This window comes from Myotis myotis, unplaced genomic scaffold (assembly GCF_014108235.1).
Source record: "Myotis myotis isolate mMyoMyo1 unplaced genomic scaffold, mMyoMyo1.p scaffold_m19_p_11, whole genome shotgun sequence".
Classification (NCBI taxonomy): domain Eukaryota; kingdom Metazoa; phylum Chordata; class Mammalia; order Chiroptera; family Vespertilionidae; genus Myotis; species Myotis myotis.
The window spans coordinates 78,292,582-78,310,327 of NW_023416315.1; the positions used below are offsets into that span (position 1 = coordinate 78,292,582).

The 17,746-nt window shown below is 44.3% G+C and overlaps 1 protein-coding gene across 2 annotated transcripts; it reads right to left on the reverse strand.

Moving 5' to 3' along the window:
- Window positions 1–8,713: 8,713 nt before the first annotated feature.
- On the reverse strand, window positions 8,714–16,446 carry LOC118666511 (GTPase IMAP family member 6-like). Of its 2 annotated transcripts, XM_036328956.1 has the most exons (4): window positions 16,214–16,445; window positions 14,111–14,195; window positions 11,149–11,336; window positions 10,921–11,057 (listed from the first exon to the last, which is right to left on the reverse strand). In XM_036328956.1, the coding sequence occupies exons 1-4, from the start codon at window positions 16,325–16,327 to the stop codon at window positions 11,034–11,036; spliced, it is 411 nt and encodes a 136-aa protein (XP_036184849.1). In that variant the 5' UTR covers window positions 16,328–16,445; the 3' UTR covers window positions 10,921–11,033. The 2 variants fall into 2 exon arrangements, with proteins under 2 accessions (XP_036184848.1, XP_036184849.1); XM_036328955.1 differs by having other exon boundaries at window positions 8,714–11,336; window positions 16,214–16,446.
- Between the last annotated feature and the right edge of the window lie 1,300 nt (window positions 16,447–17,746).

Genomic DNA, 17,746 nt, shown 5'->3' on the forward strand with positions numbered 1-17,746 from the left:
CAACACCTGTCTATGAATGACAAAATTTAAAAGTGGCATGGTTATAGATTTGATTATAATGCAAAAAATCTTTGATAAAAAATACTGTGCTTTTCTGTAAGATATAACATTCCAAGACAACAATTACTTGGTAAACAATAATTACTGTAATATGGCATAGAGAACAACATAAAATTTGTATATATTTAGGTTCAATATATAATTTCAGCATATAAAGAATAATATGTCAGGAGAAACCAAGATGGCACCATAGGTAAACACCAGAAATTGCTGCCTCCCACAACAACTTCAAAAATACAACAAAAAGACAAAATGGACATCATCCAGAACTACAGGAAGGCTGGCTGAGTGGAAATTCTACAACGAGAAGGAAAGAGAAAAGCACACCGAGACTCAGAGGAGCTGCGGATGTAAAGTGCAGAGGTACGGAGGCTTGAGTGCCCAAGTGCGGAAAGGGGCTGGCAACTGAAGATGCGGCTATCTTTCTGTATCGGGAGGGAGACACTAGCTCCCAACTGCTCTGTACTCCGGTTCTGGGAAGTCTCTGGGGACCCAGGACTCATGTGGTGAGAAACTGGACTGTCTGGCAGCAGGCAGAACTCGGAACTTGAGGGCGGCTTTCCCTTAGAGGTGCTTGCAGCAATTACCAGGACACTGAGACAAGGGGCCCCTTAGGGCAGGGCTGAGGATCAGCCATAGCTGCTGGCTCTGCCCGGTTGATTCCCTGAGACCCCGCCCAATCCAGGCTGGGGCAAAGGCTTTTGCATATGAATGCCCTGGCCTTTTGCAAACTGAAAATTACCTAACAAATTGAAGCTGGGCCAGACAGACCCAGAACTTCCAAGAGAAGGCCCAAGGCCCCACAGCAGCTTGCATTGCTTCACAGCTGGGCCTCATCTGGGCACCTCCAAACCCCCAAAAAGGAAGGGGAATCTGCAGATCTCTTCGTAGCTCCTGCTGAGTAGCCTCAGACAAAGGCTAAATTAGCACTTCTATAGAGTTCCAAGAGCCAGTATACTCAGTGGTCAGAGTGGGACCATCCAGATTACAACTCCTCAGAACCATAAGGGACACACTCAGGGGGCAGACTCAGTGAGCACCAAAGTCCCACTGAAGCAAGTCTTGCCCCAGAAGGGTGTCTTCAGCACAGAAGTTCTCCCACTGCAGACACAGCTGACTCTCATAGCCAGTTGGCCTGGAGGTCAATTCCTCCCAGTGATACCTACAACAATCAAGGCATAACTACAACAAGACTGTGCACAAAGCCCACAAGGGGGTGCACCAAGAGTGTCCACCTCAAGTAACTGGGGAGGCTGAGCCACTGGGCCCTACAGGACACCTAGCACACAAAGCCACTCTACCAACACAGGGAAGCATAAAAAATGTGGAGACAAAGAAACAGGTCAGAAATGACAGAAATGGAGGAAAGCAAAAGACTGGATACAGAGTTCAAAACCACGTTTATAAGGTTTTTCAAGAATTTTCTGGAAACTGCGAATAAATTTATTGAGACCCTGGAGGATATGAAAAAATACCAACTAGGAATTAAGCATACACTGACTGAAATAAAGAATAATATACAGAGATCCAACAGCAGACAAGAGGATCCCAAGAATCAAATCAAAGATTTGAAATACAAAGAAACAAAAAAATACCCAAGCGGAAAAGCAAAAAGAAAAAAGAATCCAAAAATTTGAAGATAGTGTAAGGACAACTCCTCTGGGACAACTTCAAGCGTACCAACATCAGAATTATCGCTGTGCCAGAAGAAGAGAGAGGGCAAGATATTGAAAACCTATTTGAAGAAATAATGACAGAAAACTTCCCCTACCTGGTGAAAGAAATAGACTTACAAGTCCAGGAAGCGCAGAGAACCCCAAACAAAAGGAATCCAAACAGGACGACACCAAGACAAATCATAATTAAAATGCCAAGAGCAAAAGACAAAGAGGGAATCTTAAAAGCAGCAAGAGAAAAACAGTCAGTTACCTACAAGGGAGTACCCATACGACTGTCAGCTGATTTCTCAATAGAAACCATGCAGGACAGAAGAGAATGGCAAGAAATATTCAAAGTGATGAATAGCAAGAACCTACAACAAAGATTACTTTATCCAGCAAAGCTATCATTCAGAATTGAAGGTCAGATAAAGAGCTTCACGGATAAGAAAAAGCTAAAGTAGTTCATCACCACCAAACCAGCATTATATGAAATGCTAAAAGGTATTCTTTAGGAAGAGGAAGAAGAAAAAGGAACTCTTACCATTTGCCACAGCATGGATGGAACTGGAGAGCATTATGCTAAATGAAATAAGCCAGTCCGAGAAGGATAAATACCACATGATCTCACTCATTTGTGGAATATAATGAACAACATAAACTGATGAACAAGGACTGATCCCGAGACGGAGAGGCATTGATTGGACTGTCGGGTCTTGGAGGGAAAGTAGGGGACGGTGGGGGTAAGGGGGAAAAATCAACCAAAGGACTTATATGCAAGCATATAGGCCTAACCAATGGACACGGACAACGGGGGGGCAGGGAGGGCATGAGCAGGGGTGGGTGGGTCGGGGGTAACGTGGGGATGAGGACACATATGTAATATCTTAATCAATAAAAAATATATTTTTTTAAAAAAGAATAATATGTCAGATTTTAAAACGTGGCACATGGCTTATTTCAAATGGTGTATTAAACATTGAAAATAATTTATAAACCCCTAATATGTGAAACACAAATATTCAGAGGATTGCTGGCAGATGCAGAGAATTATCACTTCTGGCTTGTCTGGTGTCTCTGCCTGAACACACACTATACCTGAAAGTTTCCTGTTTGAACTTGGCTCTGAATCTTTGCAAGTTTTTTCTGAAGCAGACTAAGATTTCTTTCTTTCTTTTTAATATATTTTATTGATTTTTTACAGAGAGGAAGGGAGAGAGAGAGTTAGAAACATCAATGAGAGAGAAACATCGATCAGCTGCCTCCTGCACATCTCCTACTGGGGATGTGCCCGCAACCCAGGTACATGCCCTTGACCGGAATCGAACCTAGGACCTTTCAGTCCGCAGGCCGATGCTCTATCCACTGAGCAAAACCGGTTTCGGCTAGACTAAGATTTCTATAATCATTTTAATAAAACATCTACGCTAATAAAAGACAAACATGCAAATTGACCGTACTTTCACTATGCCTTGTGCCACGCCCACCAGCCAATCAGCGATTATATGCAAATTAACCCAACCAAGATGGCGGCCAGCAGCCATGGAGCTGGAGTGAGCAGGAGGCTTGCTTGCTCCAGTGATGGAGGAAGCCAAACTTCCCGGCCCCCTGTTGCCTCTTCTCAAGGCAACAAAGTTTCAATTATAGAAGGTAAATAAAACCCAGATACCGCTTCCAGTCGCCATAGCCACGGAGCTGGAGCAAATAAAAGGAAAAAAAAGGAAAGGCTGGGAGCTTCGGTTGCCAGGGGCTTGGTCAGTCTTAAAATAGCCATCAGCCCCTCACCCAGGCTGGCCAGGCACCCCAGTGGGGACCCCCACCCTGAAGGGGCTGTGGGCAGCCTGAAAACGGCCCTCAGCCCCTCACCAGGCTAGCCAGGCACCCCAGCGGGACCCCCACCCTGATCCAAGACACCCTTCAGGGCAAACCAGCCAGCCCCCATCCATGCACTAGGCCTTTATTCTATATAATAAAAGGGTAATATGCAAACTGACCCTAACAGCAGAATGACTGGAAATGACTGGTCACTATGACACACACTGACCACCAGGGGGAAGATGCTCAATGCAGGAGCTGCCCCCTGGTGGTCAGTGTGCTCCCACAGGGGGAGCTCTGCTCAGCCACAAGCCAGGCTGATGGCTGCCAGCACAGCGGTGGTGGTAGGAGCCTCTCCTGCCTCCTCAGCAGTGCTAAGGACATCTGACTGCAGCTTAGGCCTGCTCCCTGCTGGCAAGTGGACATCCCTCGAGAACTGCCGGGCTGCCAGCGGGATGTCTGACTGCCAGCTTGGGCCCGATCCCCCAGGGAGAGGGCCTAAGCCAGCAGGTGGACATCCACTAAGGGGTCCCAGACTGCAAGAGGTCATAGGCCAGGCTGAGGGACCCCCCTGAGTGCAGTTGTGAGCATCATGTTAGCTTTCTGTTTCTGCCTCTCTCATCTCTTCTAGGAATGCAGTTTCCAGGCCCCCAGCCTCTTGCATATTTAATATTTGTAATATTAAAAATTTGGTTCAGACCACAGAATTCTGCTTAATTTATAAGTATTTGATATTTTTTTAAATCAGGCCAATAAAATATTATATCCTAGTAATGACATTTGGAAGCTGAAAATTTACCACACATAATTCACAAACACATACCATACAAAGACCATACATATAAATACTACATCATAATTTGAATTACTAGTTTTTTTCAGAGAAAATGAAAGAATTATTTTTCTCAAAAATGAATTTCAATACTTCATGCCTTTTATTATCATAACCATATAACTTTTCCCAACTTAATTCTTAGAAGCCTCAAATTTTAGATGGTAAGTTAAGTACTTAGCATTTCTCAGATTAGTAATACAGTCATATTTTTAAAGATATATTTCAAATAAAATACAAGACATATTCAATTAATAGATTCAAACCTATCCTCTGCATTATCCATACAAGGCAAACTCAGATTAATTACTGTTTCAGTATCCTGTTATTTCAAAATATCTAGGTATTATTTTTATTATTATTATTATTTTTACTATTTAACCCAGCAATGCTGCAAAGCCTTTAAGTTACCAATTAGGCATCTAAGGCTGGAGAAAAGGTGGAGGAGGGAAAGGATCAGGCCCTGCAGCCTCTTCTAGGAATGCAGTTTCCAGGTCCCCAGCCTCTTGCATTTAAAACTGCCACATTTTTCCTTAGAGATAACATGCTAAAGTTTGGGTGATAATGAGTTCAGTTTCTGGTAGTATCTGGACTGTTAAGTAAAGAAACTGTTCTTTGGAAAGGGAGAGGGGGGAGAATGCTAGCCTTGGGATCTAAAAGCTCAGAGAGGGGTCCCTTCATTTTTCTCTATGACCCATATGCTCCTCTTCTTGTCCATATTGTTGTGGCCTCTGTTTCTGACCCTCAGGGCCAGCCCTTCCCTGGGCCACTTGCTTTACAGTTGTGAGCATCAGGTTAGCTTTCTGTTTCTGCCTCTCTCATCTCTACGTGCATAGACCTTCTGAGCCTCTTTTAACAGTTCTTCACTTCTATCTTTCCACTTCTCTAACTTTTGTAGTTTTCTTAAGATTTCGGGCCAACTGTTGGTGACAAAATATAATTTTAATATCCCTTGGCCCAATGGGTCCTCGGGGCCTGGCCCAGAGTATTTTCTCATTTGATCTTTTAGTCTTGGTAAATTCGGAAGGCCCTTCTTCTTTGCCTTGCTGAATATTAAAGTCTTTATTTAGGTTCTGAGTCCAGGGAACTGCTTCCCTAATCCCTTAAATTATTAGTTCTCTGGTATCTCTCATGTGTCCCCTATGGGCCTTGTTATGGTCCCACTGGGGCTTCCAGGTTTGGAAATGTTACATCTGCTGGAAGCACTCCAGGGCCAGCCAGTTGCTCCCTCTCCCAGGTAGCCATAGCCCACCTTCGAATCATTCCTGTTTCTTCTCCTGAGAATAGTATTCCCGAAGATAGACATTAACTGAGTCCATGTATACACTGTGGGCCTAAAAATGGGTCTAGCTGGTCAGCTAAGCCACATGGGTTTTCAGCAGAGGCTTTAACTCCTTTTTTTTTTTAACAGGGATAACTCACAGGTTTATTTGTCTTTATAAAACGGGAGTGCCTTCCTCCCCCCTACTATTTCTGCAGCCTGCAGAGCTGGTCCTTCTAGGAAAAAGACATGGGGGGGGGGGTTAGAAGGCTTCATTTCCCATATTTTTCTTTCTGAGTAGAGTAGACTGTAATAACATGAGATTTTAAAAACAGAAACAATTTTTTTTTTACAAAAAACCCCTACAGTAAATAAATGAGTACTTTCAAAAGGATGAACTGAGACATTATCCTTAGAATCCTAGAATCTTAACTCCGCACAGCAAAATGACCTTTGGTTCTGAGTGGCACAAAGCCCTCACAACTCAGAGACAGAAGATTTCCTATGTTCATAAAATGGCGAAAAGTGAATTATGTTAGCAAAGAACATTAATAACCAAAGTTACATTACAGACACACAGACAAAAAGTCTCTTAAAATTCAAACCCTGAATTTCTGGCTATTGATGTCTTAAAGTTGCTGCAATCCCTGCTACATGTTCAGTCTGCCCACAAACAACTGGGCCCCCTGCAAAGTGGGGTGTGCCCCATCTTTAAACAGATTGATCCAAACAATAAAGACATAAAACATTAACAGAAATACTCTTATATACAATATTTACAAGTGCGTATGACCCGCAGACACCATAGAATGCTCTGCATTAAAAGAAAGTACTAAAGAACCAGTCCACTGTGGTGACTAGATGGATGATGTGTTTATGTTAATACTACAATGCATTGTGATACAACAATAACATGCGATACAACACTTAGATCAAATGTATTTCTACCCAAAACAACAAAGCTGTAGTTCATGGAGAAATGACTGGTACTGCTTCAATTTTAAAGTAAAAATTAGTTATCTTTAGATAACATTTAAAATTCCATATCTCAGGTACACCCACTATATTTCAAGTGCTCAATAGCCACATGTGGCTAGTGGCTACCATATTGGATACTGCAACTTCTAGAAAATACTCACATATTTGGAAATTAAGCACAATCTTCTAAGTAACCCATGAGTGGGGGAAAAAAATCACAAAGAATATAGAAAATATTTAAACTGAATGATAGTGAAAACAGAATATGCAAAAAATTGTGAGCTATAGATAAACATGCATAGAGGGAAATTTTAAAGCTTTCTAGCCTTTTGTTAGAAAAGAAGAATTTTTAATACTTTACAGGATCATGTAGGTAATATGCTGGTAGAGACTCTGGATATTATTATCTTCTCCTAAAGAATGTTGAGTTTGTTTTCATTTAAGCAGACACTCAAATTATGGGCACATCCCTTTGACCTTGGAAAGGGTGGGTTTAGATGTCATTAGCCAAGGACTACTTCAATTTACCTCTTCCTGTAGGCAAATCCCTTAACCCTGATCCCTTTACTCCTAAAATATGACCCTTTGGGATTTCAGTGGAACTACTCCAATTCTGTTTGCTGTTGACATCTCCGACCTGCTTTCTGCCTTCTAGAACAATTTTCCCTGAACCCTTTGGAGGTTAAAGTCCCTGGATCAGCCAAAGGTTGAGGAGTAATTTATGTGCAGAATTTCTAAAGCCCCACTCCCTCTGTAGCTCTGTTCTTCTGGGAGGTTACCCATCATTGTCTACCGGCTCTGGCTGCCTCCACCCTTCAACCACCTTCTCTCCAGTCACTGTGAATTTCTGCCTGAGGGTTATTCCTGTGTCAGCAGGACAGGAAGACCACATGAATGTGGCAGTAGTGTGGTCTCTTTATCTTGGCCACTGGATATTGACAAAGGTTCAAATCCCCTGGGGTCAGTCTGTATTTGGTCACTTCCCAGTGCCTCCAAACAGTTGCTTTCAAATTATTATTTTGTTATTGTGTATTTTCTCCTTAGTTCATCAGTGTTGTTCCAGGAGAAGTGGGAGGGAGAAACCTTCCCAGAGACCTTTAGCAGCTGATGTGATCCACCAAGGAGGAAACAAGTGTGTACTCACTGGGCTCTTCAAACTACACAAGTCTCTGTTTCTCATGCTTTACTCCAGTGTTGAGATATTTTTTGAAAATAACGAATTCTGAAGTTCACTATTTTCACAGCCTGAGCCAAAACAATCCTCTCTCCCCAGCACCCCGCCCACACCATGTCTTTCTTAGTAATACACAGACTGTGGAGTGTCCAGACAGGCCCACACCTGCCTGCCCCACTCTCTGAGCCCCCAGAGTGACAGCAGTGGAGCAGCATCTGTCCTGCCTACTGAAATGTTGTGGGCAGCATCTTCCCTAATTTTCAGTAATAAAGGAGAGGAAACACCATGTTTGATATGTTTTGAGTGACTTATCATTTAGAATCACTGAATGGGTGTCACTTGGTGGAAAAAATGCTTGTATTTTCTATTATGAAATGAATTCAGCTAATAGTTAAAACAACAACACTTACTGAAGAAATTTATCTTGCTATCCTAATGGAAATGCAGATGGTTTTAACTTTTACTCCATAGCTCCTAAGTTGCGAGTCTGCTCACGTAGAAACAAGATGGCCGAAACCGGTTTGGCTCAGTAGATAGAGCGTCAGCCTGCGGACTGAAGGGTCCCGGGTTTGATTCCGGTCAAGGGCATGTACCTTGGTTGCGGCCACATCCCCAGTGGGAGATGTGCAGGAGGCAGCTGATCGATGTTTCTTTCTCTCATCAATGTTTCTAACTCTCTGTCTCTCTCCCTTCCTCTCTGTAAAAAATCAATAAAATATATTTAAAAAAAAAAGAAACAAGATGACCTTGGTTCATGTGTCCTTGAAGTATTTACTATGTACCCCAAACATAATACAGAGGTGTGACACAATTCCAGCCGGAATGCCATTGAGATTCTTTTCTGAAACTTAAACAATTGATTTAAATTCTCACGTAGAAGAATAAATTCCATGGGAATAACAAAGGAAATACATAAATGAGGAAAGCAAAGACACTGTAATCAAATCTATATTTTATTCATAAGAAGGGAAAATAGAAGACAGGAACAGAACTGAAATTCCTGCCATGGGTCTTGGGGAGTATAAAGACTTAATAGTGGTAACAGTGGTGTTTTGGTCCATGGGAAGTGGAGTGCTGATGTAATCAACGGATCACATATGAAAGCTGTCTTAGGTGTGAACCAAAAGAAGTCTCCGTTCTGCCTTGAGATACTTTCCTGAAATTTTCAGTACAACAAATGCTCTGGCTTTCTTAGGTGTCTCCTGTATCTGGGTGAGGGGATGCTATGGCCTCCAGGTTGGGAGACGAGGGTCCTGAGAAAGCCTCTGATAGGAGAGGATCTCTGACCATCAGGTAAGCATCTAGACAGACCTGAGGCTGCATCTCTGATTTCTGAGTGTCTCCCAGCACTGTCACCCCCACCTCCACTTTCCACCCCACCCTGAAGAAGGGAGCTGGAGACCCTCTGCCACATTGCTTCACAAAGGTAAAGAGGGGTCTGTAGTGAGGTATTTCCCTGTTCCCTTCTATCCTGTTTCTATCATTTGGTCAGACTCCAGAGAAGTTGAGGTTCATCTGAGATGTGCTGGGCTCTTTGTAGCATTACATGGCACCGTCTTTTCAGAGGCCAGGGCGGGATCAACATCTGCTGTCATCTGGTGCTTGTCCACCTCACTTCCCAAGGCCCCTGTCTGCAGCCCTCCACAAAGACCCATATGAGATAGACGCCTCCCATCACCAGGCAGGCTACTCCCTATAATGTTCACGTCACTCACCTGCTACCTTTGCAGGTTCCCTTTCTTCTCTGCCTCCCTCCATTCAACACCCACACATACCTTACTGGGAACCCCACTACACACCCATACACTGACTTCATGCATCCTTCTCTCAACTGTCAAGGAGAAGGGAAGGAGTTGCAGATAAGGCTGAAAATCATCTTTGTTTTCCACAATCTGAAGGCAGATGTATGAGAGGGGACCCTAATTAGAACATCCCTAATCTATGTCAGCTTTAGGGAAGTGTTCTTCCTCTGCCCAAGCCCCTTGGTACATCTTGAGGCCTCCATGTCCTTAGCCAGGTATAAGGACCAGCTGCCTGACCAGGTCTGGCTCCTTGGATAACCGGCCCCACTTTGCTCATCATTCCTACCAGTTCCCACAGGCTCCTTTATTGTGATCCAATGGCCTCTTTCAGAGGTGAGTATAAGAGCTCCTCCTTTCTGATTCTCTCTTTCTACCTGATTCTCTCTTTCTACCTGCTTTCCCCCTCGAGCCAAGCAGCTGTCCTTCTTCTCATGTCTCAGAACCATTACAATGTTGTGGCCCTACCACACACAGTAGGTAACTTTAAAAGTCACTATGCCTGCCTCTTTGTAGGCAAGGACATAGTCCAGGAGGTGTGAAGTCACCTGACCAACTTCCCACACTGATTGACTATCATCATTTAAGGAGTGACTCTAAAGACCAGGATGTTGTGGGGGTTACATGGAAGAATGAGAATGATATACCCTCAGGAACTTTCATTCTATCAGGGTAAAGATAAGAACTTCAAGAAATGCAATGCCAATGCAATGTGAGGCTCCATATGAGAAAGCATGCTGGGGGCAGGGAGTAGAGAGGAGGGAGGGTCCACGTGCACTGAAAGATGCAATGAAGGACCTGGATGGTAGCTGAGAACTCAGGAACCCACCCTCTCTTACCACCTGGAGACTGGCATGGTCAGTGACCTATGGGATGGAGAGGACAAGTGACTGGCTGGAAACTGGACACAGGGCTGAAAGGAGCTCATAAGAAACAGCTGTCCCTCAGTGGAGTCCAGCATATGCTCAGATAGGTGCCCTCTTCAGGAGACATTTGTGAGTTTCCTCAGATGCCTTCTGGATTCGGCACAATTCCTCCACCAAGGACTCCCCGCTGGGCCCTTCCTCAGAGTCTTGCCCCTGGATTATATGGCCTTCCTGCACTTCTGTGAGATGAAGGTTTTGCTGGGAGAACTGATAAGCCTTGTTGCTGTAATGATGGCCTTCATTTTCCCACAGGACCATGTCTATTTTTTCCATGAGCTCCTTCAACTGGGCCTCCTGCTCTGCCCCCTCTGCCCTGTTGTTGAAGCCACAGTGGCGCATGGAACAAATCTTGGCCAGGTTGGCAAGCTCCCGGTTGTCAGTCTCTTTCACATACCCATCCAGAGAGTCACCATCCAGGTCTTCCTTTCGGGTGAACACCAGGATGGTGTAGGCCAGGACTCCCACTCCAAAGACCTCCTGGAGGCGCCTGACCACCAACTGGTCTTCCTTTGTGAACCTGCCCAGCTCTGTCACCAGGAGCACCGCGTGTGGCCCTGGGGAGGAGAAGGCGATGGCTTCCGAGGAGCCCCTACCTGCCAATTCCTGTGGAACTCCAGGGGACAAAATATCGGGGGTGTCAATCACCTCAAGTTCCTTCCCGGCCCAGTCCCGGCTCCCTCTCTGGAAGGTCTTGGTCACTGGTGTAGCACTGAGCTTGGACTGGAACACTTCCTTGCCAAGGATGCTGTTTCCTGTTGCACTTTTCCCACTTCCGGTTTTCCCCACCAGGATGAGCCTCAGCCTCTTTGGGGTCTGTTCCTTCTCCCTCAGATCTAGAAGCATCAAGAGAAAGCAGAGGGATTGGGGTTAGAGCCTCACTCCTGGGTCTGCTTCATGACCTCAGGGCAGACTGTCCTCTGAGGAAGGACACATTAACATCTGTACCTAAAACCTGCTCTGGGATCACATTCCATTCTTTTTAATTGTTTTATTGTGGTAAAATATACATAAACTAAAATTACTGTTTTCACTATTTTTAGGTGTACAACTCAGTGACATTGAATACCTTCACATTTTTGTGCAATCATCACTCACGCATCTCAAGACTTGGAGATGCAAACTAATATTTAAAAATTTAATGTTAAAATCACCCCAAACAGAAACTCTGTAGCAATGAAACAATAACTTCTCATGTCTCCCTTCCCCAAACACCTGCTAACCACCACTCTACTTTCTGTCTCAATGAATTTTACTATTCTAGGGACCTAGAATAAGTTCCTGCAAATTTGACCTTTTGTGTCTGGTTTATTTCACTTGACATAGTGTTTTCAAGGTTCATCCATACTGTAGCATGTGTCAGAATTTCCTTCTTTTTCAAGGCTGAAAAATATTCCATTATATGGATGGGCCACATTTTGTTTACTCTTATATATGGACATGAGTTGTTCCCACTATCCACTATTGTGAATAATGCTGATTTGAACATTAGTGTACACATGACTATTTAAGTCCCTGCTTTGACTTCTTTGGGGCATATACCCAGAAGTGGAAATGCTGGATCATATGGTAGAATACCACATTTTATCTACAGGTTTTGAAACTTCTCAGGGTCACCTGTTCTCACCCAGGTGGAAACCAGCCCTTCATGAATATGAGACCCTGAGCTTTCCTAGGTATCCCTGGGTGATGAAGATAGAAGTGTGTGGGTCGGTGTCTATGTCTTGTCCCTGAAGTGACTGACCACATCACCTCCTTCAGCTGTTCCAACAAGAAATATGGGGAATATGGGATCTTTCAACCAGATTCCGGGCTCAACAGCACAGAGGCACACTGAGGTCACATTCTTTGTCTATATCCTTGAAATTTGGGCCAAATAGTCCCACCCAGATGAATACAGGAACTATTGGTCAAGAGAAGACTTGAATATGCCAACTAATATTTAAAAATCTAATGTTAAAATTTTAGAAATGACTGGGGCTGAAGGACAGAAAGAGAATTCCATCTCCTGGCCTTTGAGGTCACAGACCCAGAGCACAGAAAAAGGTCCCAAATGGCAGCTCTGGTTTCCAAGTCTGTTCCACATTGAAGACATTGATGTGTCTCAATGACAGAGCCCTAACTTTACCTCATAGAGACAGGATTAGCATCCTTGGCTGGTGGACACATCAACCAATTCTGATTGTTGACTTTGGGTCCCTCCAGCTTCCCCCAGTTGGCTGTGAAAGGAATCTGAGTGAGTTGGTGGGAGTTTCAAGGAAGCAAGGCAGGTGGAATGTTCATCCCTGCCCTCCAAGCCAATCTGAAGCTGGGTGATGACAGTACTGACTCCCCTCTGGGCAAGCCTGGAGCCAGTGCACGCCAAGTACATTACTCAAATGCTAGAGAGGATTTTAAAAGTAATATTTAACTTTGATTGCCATGAGAAAGGGAAAATCATGTGTCGGCATGTTTATTAATATGGCTTGCTTCCAATGGCTTAGGCCAGTGGTCGGCAAACTCATTAGTCAACAGAGCCATATATCAACAGTACAACGATTAAAATTTCTTTTGAGAGCCAAATTTTTTAAACTTAAACTATATAGGTAGGTACATTGTTATTAACTTAATTAGGGTACTCCTAAACTGGCCTTTGCTGAAAATGTCCTCAATCTGATTGAGGTACATTCGCTGAGGTTGAATCCTTCCAACTCTCCCATCCTCAACTTGTGTATGAGTCACGCGCACCTCCCCTGTGCTGCTTCTCCTGTCGCCCGTGACCAAACTATACCCCCCATTTATTCGAAAGCCACTTCTTCAAAGTAGACTCACCCAGGCCAAAAGCCAACTTCTGCGCATGGGCCACAAAGTTTCAATCTCATTGTACGTGCGCGCCCACATGTGGTATTTTGTGGAAGAGCCACACTCAAGGGGCCAAAGAGCCACATGTGGCTCAGGAGCTGCGGTTTGCCGACCACTGGCTTAGGCCATTGAAGTCCATATAGTATAAAAATCATTTGTGTTCAAATACATGATGAATTATAAATAAATTATCCTGGCCAGGAAAATGGATAGATTTTGAAAACTCCTAAACTCTGTCTCCCTGGGATAATGATGAAGTTGAGCCCATGACTGTTAAGTACCTGACCCCAATGCAAGAGCTTTTGGGGGAGATCCCCTTGAGAAGGGCCAGACCAGTTCTAAGGCAGCCACTCACTCACATGGTGATTTGCAGCCTTTCTGACCCTCAGTGCTCCCACATTTGAACCATCAAGCACCAACATAGGGTTTGTTGGATTGCAAGCCCCCACCAAGGTGAGTACAGGTATCCCTGGGTAATTTCTGAGTACAGAATTAGTTCATAGTGTCTCTCTCTCTCTCTCTCTCTCTCTCTCTCTCTCTCTCTCTCTCTCTCTCTTCTCTTTCTCCTCTTTTCCGCACCTTTCTCTCACTGTGCCTGTTGGAGGCCTTTCTCTCTTATTAGGTGAGTTTAAGCAAGGCCCCATCCAAGGGCCATCTGCTGGTGCAGCTCTGACTGGGCTGCACTCTGCTGCCTCTCCAAGGGCACCCTGCACATCACATCCCCATCCACACCTGCCTCAGGTTCAGGTACACTAGGAAGTCATTTTACCTCCAGACACGTCTTGTTTAGGATGCTGGGCCACTGCTCCTGAGGGAATGTCCAGGTCAATCACCTCAAATTCTTCTTCCTCCACCTAGAGAAAATAGTATGTCTGATTTTTCAACTAGTTCAGGGGGCACCTGACTGTCTCTTGTCAGAAGGAAGTTTTTTACATTGGTTTTGGGAGAGGGGTATGGCTTGAGTGAGGAGAGGAAGGTCTGAGACACTATCTCCTTTAGGGGCCCTGTTTCTCTCTCTCTCTCTCTCTCTCTCTCTCTCTCTCTCTCTCTCTCTCTCTCTCTCTCTCCCTCCTTTGTAGTCTGCATTGTGAGTTTAAGCAATTTCATGGAAAAGGTAAGATGGCCTGCAGCCTGAGGAACAGATGGCGTTTGGATGGACAGAAGGTCCTGGAGCTGTCATGTGAGAAGGAGAAAGGAGCAGAGACACAGAAGCAGGTCTGACACTGTGTCCCAGGAGCAGTGGAAGGATGTGTGGCCAGAATGTTCCAGAAGGTGGGAGCAAAACACTTTGGTGAGGGGCTGGCTGGGGGTGCAGTGAGGTCCTGGTGCCAGGATGATCCCTGAGGAAGGCCTGGCAGTGAGGATGGCAGAGGGCTGAGACATGGGTGGCCGGGTGCTGTGCTGAGGAGGCCAATAGCCTCGGCACAGGAACTTCATGGCTCCGGGACAGTCCTGCTAGAGCCAGGAGACCTCAGGGCCCCCCTCCAAGGTCACACTGCCTGAGCCTCAGTGTCCCCTAAGTGTGAATGCTGGGCCTGAACTAGGTGTCCTGTCGTCCCTTTAACATTCTAGCACATTTTATGACATTTTCTAGTGCAAGTCCTAGCCTTTGCAAAGATGGCCTTGTCACCCACCAGAAACTCCCGTCATCTTTCAGGCGAGAGGGAAGTGCACCCTGCTGCCACCCGCACTGCCTCACCTCAGGGACTAACATTGTTCCCTGTTCCAGGAGTCCATCCTTGTGTGTGGGTTTGGGAAGGAAAGTGCGAGGCCCCAGGACTCTGTGCTGGGACACACAGGACACCTGAAGACGTTCACAGTCAGGGACCTTCTCCAGATGAAGGAAGGGTCCAGGGTGTGGGGACACCTGACTTGCAGGTCCCTAGATCCAGCCCTGAACAGCGCCTCATACCTTTGCTGCACTCGGTGGTTTTGTCTCTGACATGGAACACGGAGAAGCTACACTGCACGGAGAAAGTGAAACTCACGGAAGCATCTTCCCCATATAAGCAGGGAGTTTACGAAGGGCACAAGGCGCACAAAGTTCTCCTGACTTTTTAGTCACAGTCTTTCTAATATACCACAGACACACACATTCACAACACACGCACATCACTCACACAATACAACCACAGCCACAACACACACATACATTCACAAACATAACACATACAGAAACATGACATACACCACTCACACATACACTTAAACACAGTACACATACACCCACAGACATAGAAACACAAATATACACAACAAACATGCATACACACAAACATACACATAGCAACATGACACACCATCCACACATATACACTCAAACACAACACATACACTCACAAATATACAAACATACATATACGCAAAACACATACATGCACACAAACATAACACACACAAAAACACAACATATACCACTCAATAATACACTCAAATACACATACACTCACAAACATACAAACACACAAATACACATTTACCCAACACACATGCATACACACAAACACAATACTCACAAAAACACAACACACACAAGCCACACAAAGAGGGTGGGCCAAAAGATTTATGGTTATGAGTACTCTAAACAGTTTATTCTTGTATTACTTATTAATTATTGTATTATTTTCCATATGAACAACTGTAAACCTACTTTTGCACCACCCTGTATACACTCAAACACAGCGCCCACATATTATACTCACAAATATAAAAATACGCACAAGCATAACACATACAAAAACACAATACACACAACTCACACACATATACTCACAAATACAGCACACACACACAAACATACATACACAAAATATATACAACTATAACACACAAACACAAATACACACACACACAGATATACTCAGAGACTTACCTCCTGTGAGTTCTTGGCTTTTTCTTTTGGGGTCGACACATTGTAGGCATCTAGGAGCCTTGACAGGCGGAGGTCCCATAAAGCACTGCAGGCATTGGAACAGAAAGACCACATTGTGTTTTTCAACAAAATGTGTCCGAAAACTCAGCTAAGAACTGCTCTAGGCAAAGCGGCTGTCTGCTGTGGGTGGAGAAGCAGGAAGTGGGAGGGAGCACCGGGGCCAGGCCTTCGTGAGTCAGAGCCTATGCTGTGTGCACTTTGCAGCCTTAGTGAGAGAAACAGGAAGAACAAGAGCACGAGACTGTTATTATTTTTATCCTGACCAGCACAACCAGAATTAGAGGCTTAACGAAAGGCAGCAGACCCTTCAGAAAATTTTATGCCAGGGCAACAATTTTCAATGTTTTTCATCTCATTGTACACACAAACTAATTACAAAAAATATATGTTTTGCCAAACTGACAAAAAGAAATAGGTGTCATTTTGATTCATTCACACAAGATGGCTATTGTGTCAACTGCTTTCATTTTTAAAAAAGTATATTTTGTTGATTTTGTACAGAGAGGAAGGGAGAGGGATAGAGACTTAGAAACATTGATCAGCTGCCTTCTGCACACCCCCTATTGGGGATGTGCCTGCAACCAAGGTACATACATGCCCTTGACCGGAGTCGAACCTGGGACCCTTCAGTCTGCAGGTCGACGCTCTATCCACTGAGCCAAACAAGTTAGGGCTTCATTTTTTAATTTGACTGTCTAAGGCAGGGGTGGGCAACCCCTGGCACGCATGCCGCACATGGCATGCCAGTAACTTTTGCTGGCACGCAAAACCCTCTCTTATAATCTTCCATTTACAATTGTGAATCTTTGTTCTCAGTGATGAATTTTGTTAAGTCTCGTAATAGGAGTTGCCTGACGGATGAAAGTAGTAGCTCGTGCATATCTCTGAAGGTCACGAAATATAAACCTGATGTAAAACCTCTGTCATGAATGATGCAGCAGCAAAAGCCCCACTGGTAGTATCAGATGGAGTCATAAAGTTTTCTGTCGGACTATCAGTGTACATGTATGTATACATTAAAAAATAAATGTATTTTTCATCATCGTATACTGTGTTTTTGTCGCTCGAATGAATTTTATTATTTCTTCAAGGTTCTTCACATACGTACACCTTAAGAGATATCAAGTAAGTGTAACATGTTCTCAAAAAATTAGGGTTGGCACGCAGAAGAATTTTGAGTCAGAGATTTTGCTGGTTTTGGCACGCACTCACAAAAAGATTGCCCACCCCTGGTCTAAGGGAATGCAGTTAGGGCCCCTGACTAAATAGTCAGCTGTTAAATGTTTTAAAAATTCTTGTGGAACATCAGTTAAAAATTGCTGTGCTGGAAGAATGATTTTTTTTTTTTAACTAATCTCCCTTCTTTGAGAACAGCCCAATTCCTGCAGCTATCCTATGCCTTCACTATTGTGACAGAAATTCATTGTCTCTTTGCTTCCCTTAACTCATCCTTCCTTTAAATATTTTCTCTCA